Genomic DNA, 10,152 nt, shown 5'->3' with positions numbered 1-10,152 from the left:
TGAACATCAACTATTCCTAGAACGAACCATAAATTTGTTGGGAAAAAAAATTGATGAGTTTATGTTTGAAAAAAAAAATGAAAATATAATTTTGAAACCAAAAAGCATACTTTTGAAAAGATTACAACTTTATTTCAATTCCTTTGATAATTATCAAAATTATAATGTTTTTCACGAATAAATAAGCATAAGGTATTTTTATCTAAAAAGTACATATTATAATTTAGTCTCATGGCTAATCAAACACGGTAATTATTATTTCATTAATGATTTATACAAGAATGATCATAGCTCTTATTTAGTCCAATTGAATCCACCCAAAAAATCAAATGAAAGTACAATGAACCGAAACGAAGGTACCTTTTTAAAGTAGGAAGATTACATTTGTATAAGCACAAGAGTCGATAAAAAAATTGTTGCCCTTGTAAAACGACAGTGAGAATGAGAGAGAGATGATCAAGGCAATATGGCTTTTTACCACATCAAACCTTACAAACCAAAGCAGTCACTCCCACTTTACATTCAAATCCACAGAACTCATCCAACTCCGGACTTAAACTTCTGACCATGCTTTATATTCAATAAGTATTAAAAGACCACTAGCCAAAAAAAAAAAAAGAAAAAAATCAAGAACTGTCCATTTGAATATCATTTGCAGCTGAACTTGGGGGATTAGCATTGACAGGGCCTGCTGCAATTTCACTTTGAGCCGGAATTGCTCCAAATGTGAACTCATTAGGCGGAATACTTGTAGGCAGACGCTCAAAAATGGAGGGAGCACTGACGGTGTTGAAAGCGGGGACGGGAACTGGATCGTTGATTTTTGGGAAGCCTATGTTGAACAAAGGTGCGGCAACAGACAGGAAAATGGGTTGGGTGGGATTGCTATTATCAATTGATCCGAAAATCTTCCTCTCATACTCCTGCAATTGCTGCGAGACAGCTATAACCACAAGGAGAAATGAGATCAGGGAAGAGCTATTGAACAGTTGGTACCAAGAAATCTACAGCCCTCAGTAATATATTAGCTCATATAAATGACAAGCTAGCAAATAAATCAAGAACAAGAGAATTACTTAAACCAGTTATGAAAACGAATGGTTTTTCAGTCTTACAGTGATATTACAAACTGGAACGAGACTAAAAGAAAAAGGAAAGAAAACTCAACAGCAAAAAAGAAAAACTCATGTTCACACCAAGTGCCTGCCTCGTTATAGATTGACTTGATTAACAGTCATGTGCACAAATTTTTGGTAAGTTATAAGCAATCTCTTTACAAAATGGTTATCACTTAGCAAACAAGACAAATTGTTTAGCACGGTCGATGTTTCTATATCTCCCTATGGAGATAAATACAGAAAGAAAAAAACTTACTATCTGAAAAGTTTTTGCCTAGACTATTTCAAGACCTAAACAATATCAGTAATGGTAAAAAAATAGTCAATTTTTATGTAGATCCAGCCCCTTCACAGTAAACAGAATTTATTGGAACAAATATAATAAATTTTTATAAGAATTTACACTTTTCTACCCATCCACCACAACCAAATCATAGTACTTTATTCCACTTTTTGTTGCTAACAGTTAGAAAATTCACTACTCACTCCAAAGGTTAACCAATTTTTGGAGTAATATCTGAATCCCAAACATCAAGTTTTCAGTTTTAGCACTACTTCTATCCACACAGTTTACAATAAGATAAGAAGTTGAATTAGGTTTAATGATGAACATTTCAACCTCAAATGTCTATTTTGTTTTTTGTTTTGTTTTTTTTAAAAAAAAAAGAGCAGTAACAAATGACCAAAATCACATGCATACCTTCGGTTAACTGAACAGATGGTCTCCGTTCTTTCACCCACTGATAACTCTGAGCTAGCCTCCATCCTCTGGATTTCATCAAGTATGCCATCACAACAGCTGGCGACCTGTCAGAACAAAGAAGCCTCTCTTGTTTTAAATACAGTAAAAGCAAATAGAACTTTTTCAGCCAATATTCTACAATGTTTGTTGTAGAATGCACTAAATATTGCATTCTACACGCTAAGTATGGTATGATGCATCCAATTGGGTTATACACTGCAACGCAAACAGAAAGAAATCACAAGATTAAAAGAAATGTTAAAACTAAAAGTGAATGAACAGTAATCATGTACCTATTTCTACCCGACATACAGTGCACTAGCACACGAGCCTTGTCCTTTTCACATTGCTCTGCGAGAACAAGCATAATCACTCTTATAAGTAGAAAAGTAAGGAAATGAAAATGCAGATGCAAACTCTTACAGTAGACTAACATTTGACATCCATTAGTTAAATTTGGCAATAATATACCAAATAGTATCATCACTAGTTGTGGGTCAATCACTGGATGCAAACTTATTTGAAAATTTTGAACCAATAAACTGAACATTAGAAATTACAGACAGCAATTTAGTAAAGTTAAATAGCATGATTCACTCCACATCTTTGTCAAGTACATTTAATGCATTAGCTTCTCTAGTCTTATTCCAAACTTCCCATATCAATTACAATAGCCAATACCCAAAAAATTAATACAACGTTTTAATAAGAAATGGAAGACATGAGAAGAAAAATTGTGAGGCCAACAAAAAATAAAAGGATCCTGGCATTGCAAGTTTGAAACCACGCAAAACCAGTGAGGAGTAACTGACTGTGACATCACTTTATACAGTTGATCAGCTAAAACATATCAAGGGGGTAAAAATTGTGAGACATTGCAGTCAACAACCCACCCAGTATGTTCATGATCATCAGAATAATGCTTGAGAGCAATTGTTATAGCGATTTTTTTCAATGGAACCGTAAAATCTAAATTTGATAACTATACTTGTAGGACTAAAACTTTGTTCAGGAGGAGAGAAATAACCCAAACGAAACTACTCGTCAGTTAATGAAATACGCAAGTCAAAAAAACAGAAGGAATTGTATTTGTCAGTCTAATCTCGTTCACACTTTTTGACACATTAAATAACCATAAATCATACAATAATCTAGGTTGTTGCACTTTAAGACTCATATCATCACCGTGTTTTATAAGTAATCCTTTGATGCTGACTCCTGGAATCATATAGTAGCCAAACAACTCAACTATAGAAGATGCCTCCACAAAATAAGAATCACAAAGATAAAAGGGAAATATATATTTAACCAATGTACAGTCATCTTGGAGAAAATACAGACCTAAAAACTGGTTTGCATCATCAAATTGTAAAGTTACTTCATCTTGGAGGCAGTGATAGGTGAAGGAATTTTTGTAGAGATTTTGACAAGCAGGTACAGTCTGCATAAAGCAGAAAACAAGAAACGAAAAATGTTATCCATTGTTTGATAAACTATAACAGCCTAAAATTTTGTCAAAAAAAAAACTATAACAGTCTCAACATTCCATATAACAAAAGACATGGAAACTTATATTTAATATCCAAATATAAACAGCATATGAAACTATATTCGTACATAATAAAAATATTTAATCATGAATTATTCATTGACCAAATTAAATCAAAAGAAAAATAAAAAGGTTGTATCGTATATTCTTAGATATAAGCATAGAAATGTATGTATCAGGGAAGCAAGAAGCTGCAACAAAACCAACACATATCAGGGAAAGCATAACTAAATCGAAAAAGTATTAGTACATGTTTAAACCAAGATCTTGCAAATAGTTTACAGTACCTTAGAATGTTTCCAACCAAACTTCAAATTGTAAAGAAAAACGAAAAAGTGAACAGGTATATGAAAGATTACGTAGCTATAAACGCTGACTTTGAATCATAGAGCAAGAAATTTCTCATCAGAAAGAAATATATATTTTAATGTTTCTTGATAATGAATAGAAAACCTATCTGTAAGCAAGCATTTCGTGATGTAATGTGCAAAAATACACACACATGCAAGAATACATACACACAAACGTTTATATATATGAGTAATGATATGTGCACCCAAAATATACACTCAAACATTACACTCAAACATTACACACAGTGATGCCAGTTTAGCCTAGTCAGTCACATTTATTAAAATTGAGTCCCACTGTTTTAAAAAGTGTATAATATTTGGGTGCATATTTTGGGTGCACATATCATTACTCTTATATATAGAGAGAGAGATTGACAAGCTCCCCATATATTAATTTATGTGTGACACGATGCATTTACCAAAATCTAGCGTTTAAAGAATTGAATATGACTGGAACTTGATAATTCATATTCACTGATCGAAACCAAAAACGCGGGGCACATACTCAGCCCAAATTAATAAGTGCTACCTAAATATCATAGAAGCTACAAGAGAAGAATTGTAATGATCACATGAATAATTTATACCACCAAGCTCACTCTACTGATATTTGCTGTCATATAAACTATACGCTTGCCCAGAACAGCCCGAACAGTTTTAGTTGTATACTATCTTTAACTGCCACCCAATCCGACTCTCAAAACCCGTTCCCAAATTACAAGTGCTATTGTTTACTGATTTATATTCTATTTGTCTTTCATCAAATCAGATAAGATCAGCCACGTATTACATTTGACGAGCTGCTTATTCTGTGTGGAGATAGGCTAAGAAGGTCGCATGGGTGACCAGGTAGCAATGTATCCAATCATTATTGTCTTTTTCTTCATCATAGTTGATATGACTACCACTTCAAAAACACTTTACTATTCAAAACTAACCGTTTTCAAAGTACTTACTCCTCACATTTGTTCCTGACAGATTATAACCGAATTAAATATATCATATTATACAAGTCTATACCAAACGTGTCGCATATTGAAGTTCAAGGCCATATCATATTCTTTGATGCCTACTGCAAAATTCTAGACCAATATCAAACCAGAGACAACTCAGATCAAAACATGCAATCAGCCATAGAACATTGAACCCCTCCCTGAAACCAATTATCATACAACAAGGTTATACTAACTTTTACAAGAAACCTTTCAGCGAGAAATCAGCTTCACAAGAAACCAATACTGTCTTAGACAATAGAACAAACAAAAATTTAGTAACTGAGAAAGATTTAATAAAGGGATTAAAAAGCTTACGTTTAAAACACGAGAGATTCCTTGAGTCTTGAGAAGCTCAGAACGAGAAGCGTTATCATAGCTACCCAGATAAAGAAAATCCGGCAAGATCTCGGACGGAAAAGCGCTAACTTGGATCGAAGTTTTTTCGGAGGAGACCGGAATCCGATGGCCACAGATCCCACAAACCTCCCCTTCTTCATACTTGTGATAGTGCCCACAAACCCCACAAGGGTTCTCCCTCTCCCTCTTCCTCATAGCGGTTTGTTTTCTTTAATAAATAGGGATTTGGACTAAGACCCAGATAAGGAAAAGGATTCAAATTCAAAAAACGAGCAAGACCCAGATCGTGAAACACCAAAGCAAAGTGTCTATATGTATTTATATGTATATACAGTCACAGATACAGCTTCGATAAGAGAGAGAGAAAAATAAAAGTTGGGTTTTTCGAAGATTGTGCTTGACCAAGTGCAATAAAGGAGAGAGAAAGCGAAAGAGTGAAAGAAGCACCAGAGCGTGACGACGAAGCTTCCGCCTTTCTTCTTTGATGAGATTGAGTGAGCTGGATGAGTAAATTGGATTTGGCTTTTGGGTCTCAAACCGTTCGCCTTACATCAGTCGAGTAACGAAGCCACGAAATCAGACCAGAGACTCTCTATTTATGTATATATATATTATATTTACATATATATAACGTGGTGGCGTGGAGCGAGACTTATGTCGATAGGCATGTGTGATGTGTATAACTGTGTGTGTGTACATATATATAGGATATTAGTGAAAATGAATGGAACAGCCCAGATTTCGTTTTCTTTTGATCGTCATCAGTTAAGTGAGAGTGGCTGGGGGTAAAGCCATAAAACCGAGTTTCTTGGTGTTGGGGTCTCTGCAAACCCATTAGTACCTAATCATGGTGCTCTCCCTCTTCACAACCTACCCACCGGGTCCCATCTGATCTCAATTCCAACTTTAGTACTCACCTTGGTTTTTACCCATCTATATTCTCTTACCGCTGCAAAGATAATAAAATAAAAATTTGCGACTTTGCTTAAATAATATTACCCAAAGGGCATGGGAAATTTTGTCTCTTTTTGTAAAAAAAAAAAAAAGAATGCATATATATTTTATTTTATGTGCTTTATTAGTGTTTAATGTACTTTAACTTTCAATGATTAAGAATTGTTAGATCAACCCAACTATTGATTTAAGGTCATTTCCAACCATATTTTCTTTTAAATTAACTTTATTTTTATTTTTTCACATTTTCCACCTTAAATTATTATTTAATCTCGATCCTTACTTCAAATTTTACTTTAATTTTTTTAATCATCAATAAATAATTTAATTAATAAATAAATATTAATTTTATACATTAATATATATAATTAAGTAATAATAATTTTATATCAAGTAAAAAAATATATTAATGGACTTAACTTAAAAATCTACATTATGAAAATTAAACATTGCATTTTTTTTAATATTTCATTTCATATTTTAAATTTGATAAGTTATTAGTTTTTTTATTTTTTTATTTATTCCATGTTATGTATACTTTTATTTATTTAATTTATTAGTATATTATAAATCTAAAAAATAAAACATAAAACAGAAATATAACTATAAAAATAAATAATTAAAACATATAATATAATATAAAATTATCTAAATGTATTTAAACAAAATTATTAAAGGGTATTTTAGGTAATATTTTGTTGACTTTATATGAATAGTGTTGTCTTCAATAATAAATGTACGAGTATATATTTTTAAAATGAAGATAAAAATAAAGCTAGGTTGGAGATGATTTTTGTATGATTTTCATCTTTAAAATGAAGGAATTAAGTTTTTAAAGTCAAGGTTGGAGATGCCCTAATGGCTATAGTCTATGGAGGTGGACAAGATCTATCCCATGAGACCATATCCATTCCCAAATTAAACAAAGATATATATTATTTTGGCTTTCTTTAATTTTTTTAGATACTAATTTAATTTGAATGTTCATTTTTTAACAATAAATATTTCATTAAAAATAAATAGTGTAATACATCCAATAAAAATGATAGAAATACTGTAAAAAAATTGATGGAAAATCTTTCGTCCATACAATTTCACCATCCACCATGAGTACATGTGTAGCCAATTCATGAGCGGGCTTAATGGTCGAACGATGTACATGAATTAGGGATGCCTTAGGAAAACTAGATAATAAACTTGTTATATCCTCTAATAAAGATCCTAACTCATTACAATACAATGATCTGTTAGAGAAAACAGAGACTAAAGTCAAACAATCAGTCTCTAAAAAATGTAAAAGTAGAATAGAAAAGATTAATCCAAAACTATTATCAAATCTAGAGCTTCTGCTTAGATGATAGGAAAACACCCTACAAGAAAACAATATAACACTAAATAAGAACAAAGATAAATCTAACTGATAAAATCTAAGTAACATTAATAAATTAAATTTGTAAAAGTAAAAAAACTATAATTAAAATAATTTGATCAAAAAAACATATGTCTATTAAATATAAATCAATTAATCTAGAAATTTCTAACAATTTTTTTTGAAAGGAATACCATTCCTAGTACTGATTTTATCAATTAAAGAAATTAGAATATAAAGATCTTAATGTATTAAGATATAAGTTGCCACCATCATCCAATTTCACCAAATTCCCACTATATTACAAAAATGAAACAAGTCAAAACATAATATAATAGACGCATTTTCTCTGTCTTACAAAAACGAAACAAAATAGAACAAAACATAGTAGACATAGAACTGTTGAAAATAATACACATTAAGTGCAAACAATCAACCAAAACAGCTCATAGAACTTGAAGCATATCAAGAAAGGTTTAGGATTAGCTCTATTACCTTGTATTGTTGGCTGTGAATCCCCATTGAGTACCTTATGTTCTTCAATCATTTTCCTGCACAAAAAAACAAAAACAAACCAAGAAAGAGCAAGGGGGGTATGAACACTACTCATCCATTTCTCCCTAAAACCATTCTTACCACCATCATCATACAATGAAAGGGCATATCCTCTTTTATGAGTCACAATGGGCTTATTGGGCCTAGTACACAAATAGGGAGAGAATTAGTGTCTTGGGCCAATGGGCTGACCAAAGTCGTTTTAGAGCGTGTCCATGGGCCCCGACCAAAATCAATTTAAATATTTAGGGAGGTTACACTACTTTTTTTTTTAAGAAGAAGAAAATTCATAAACTTTATTGCACAAAATAGGAAATCACACACACAACATAAATGTTATTTAGTTACATATTGTTTCATCATCACCTTAATAATCTTAAAAAGATTAGAAACTCATAACTAGAATAGAAAATACAAACAAAAAAATTACAAACATAACTTAGGAAAATTTGGAGGAAAACCCTCAAATTGTTCTTCTAAAAATACATAGAAAATTAACTAAAAAAAAAAAAGAAGATGAAGAGAATTGAGAAGTCTTGAAATGTGGTACGTGTGTAGTGTAACCTCCCTAAATAAGCACACAAAATGATCTTGAAAATTCCCTATTTATAGCCAAAATGAGAGTATTAAAATAATCAATTTAAATTAATTAAATTGATTAAATTAATAATAATATGGCAAATATGGGTAAATTATAGGGTGTAATGATGATGTTTTGGGGTAAAATGTGTAGAAAAGTTTTGGTAAAAAAAATGGTATTTTTAAACAAAAGGGACAAAGGTACATTGTTGGGCTCAAGACACCCTTCTTCTTTGATTTCTTGGGCTGGCAGATGGTTTAGGGGGTTATTGGTGCTGCTGGCTGGGAGCATCAGGCATGGGCAGGCAGGAGGCGTGTTGCACTGGCGTGGGCTTCGAAAATGGTGAGGTGAGCCAAAGGAGTATGCTAAAGGGAGCATCAACGTTGGGTGTGGAGGAAAGAGCTGAAGGAAGGCTGTTGGTGCTGGGCTGCGTGGTGGGCTTGCTGGGCAGTAGCTGGTGGGCTTGGCTGGGCAGGCGGACCAAGGCAACTTCTCTTTTTAAATTCTCAAAAATACCATTTTTTTTCTTTCTTTTCCTTACTTTTCAAAGCTCAAAATTGCAATAAATTCCCTAAAAAACAAACATAAACTAAATCATAATAAAATATTTTCAACTATAAAATAAATCAAGTTAATTCTTTGAAAATATTAATTATAACTTAATTTATATTTAACATTTAAGTTCAATAATACAATATTTTTTACCTCAAATTAAACAACAATAATTCAAATAATTAACTACAACATTTTACAACAAAATAACTATAAAAATACACAAAAATATATAAAGCTAAAATAAACCAAATAAATTAAAAATTACTTAAAAACTTAACAAATCAATTAAAAACTCAAGAACTAAGCAACAATTAGCACATAAAAAGTGGTAAAATAACTCTATTTTGTAGAGTTATCACACCCTCAAACTTAATATTTTGCTAGTCCTCGAGTAAAAGAAAAATAAAAAACACACACACATTTTTTTTTAATTGGTGATGTGTAATGTTTTCATCAAAAATTACATAATGGAAATAATTCAAAGAAAATCACAAATAAAAGTAAAGCTTATGTAATTAATTTGAAAAGTTAAAATTGTTTTCAAAATAGATACTTAACATACAAACACAAAAATATTAAATCATCATGTGAACATTTAAACAAGCTTATGCAAACAAAAATAAATTAAATCTCAAGAGATAATCAAGTAAATTCAAGGATTTTTCAATTTTTTTTTAGAGATTTAAAGAATTTAATGTTTAAATAAACTATATACAAATATCACAAATTTGAATAGAATACAAAAGTGACATATTATGAAAAATATATATTTAAACAAAACTAACTTAAAAATTAAAAGTAAAGCTTAATAATTATTTATATTTTTCTAAGAACTAAGAACAATTTCAATCATAATTCTTATCATTAGAAAATGAAAATCACTAATATATTTTTTTTCAAACAAAACAAAGAAAATAATTTTTTTTTTAATTTTACAACAAATGAATTACATGCAAAAACACAAAGAAAAACACATAAACACCAAGAAAAATCATACACATTACCCCCAAACTTAAATGAAACAT

General features: G+C 31.1%; 1 protein-coding gene across 2 annotated transcripts; it reads right to left on the bottom strand.

Moving 5' to 3' along the window:
- Positions 1-341: 341 nt before the first annotated feature.
- On the bottom strand, positions 342-5,961 carry LOC133818438 (protein-tyrosine-phosphatase IBR5). Of its 2 annotated transcripts, XM_062251304.1 has the most exons (6): positions 5,562-5,961; positions 5,073-5,344; positions 3,202-3,301; positions 2,154-2,211; positions 1,819-1,925; positions 342-943 (listed from the first exon to the last, which is right to left on the bottom strand). In XM_062251304.1, the coding sequence occupies exons 2-6, from the start codon at positions 5,307-5,309 to the stop codon at positions 627-629; spliced, it is 819 nt and encodes a 272-aa protein (XP_062107288.1). In that variant the 5' UTR covers positions 5,310-5,344; positions 5,562-5,961; the 3' UTR covers positions 342-626. The 2 variants fall into 2 exon arrangements, with proteins under 2 accessions (XP_062107288.1, XP_062107287.1); XM_062251303.1 differs by having other exon boundaries at positions 5,073-5,960.
- Between the last annotated feature and the right edge of the window lie 4,191 nt (positions 5,962-10,152).

This window comes from Humulus lupulus, chromosome 2, assembly GCF_963169125.1.
Source record: "Humulus lupulus chromosome 2, drHumLupu1.1, whole genome shotgun sequence".
Classification (NCBI taxonomy): domain Eukaryota; kingdom Viridiplantae; phylum Streptophyta; class Magnoliopsida; order Rosales; family Cannabaceae; genus Humulus; species Humulus lupulus.
Note: the sequence above shows the minus strand (reverse complement) of the source record. Positions and strands in the feature narration are given on the sequence as shown.

Coding starts and splice junctions, on each gene's coding strand:
- LOC133818438 (XM_062251304.1), bottom strand. CDS start 5,309: ATGAGGAAGAGGGAGAGGGAGAACCCTTGTGGGGTTTGTGGGCACTAT. Junction 3,302..5,072: donor GAATCTCTCGTGTTTTAAAC/GTAAGCTTTTTA, acceptor TGCTTTATGCAG/ACTGTACCTGCTTGTCAAAA. Junction 944..1,818: donor ATCTGTTCAGTTAACCGAAG/GTATGCATGTGA, acceptor TTGTGGTTATAG/CTGTCTCGCAGCAATTGCAG.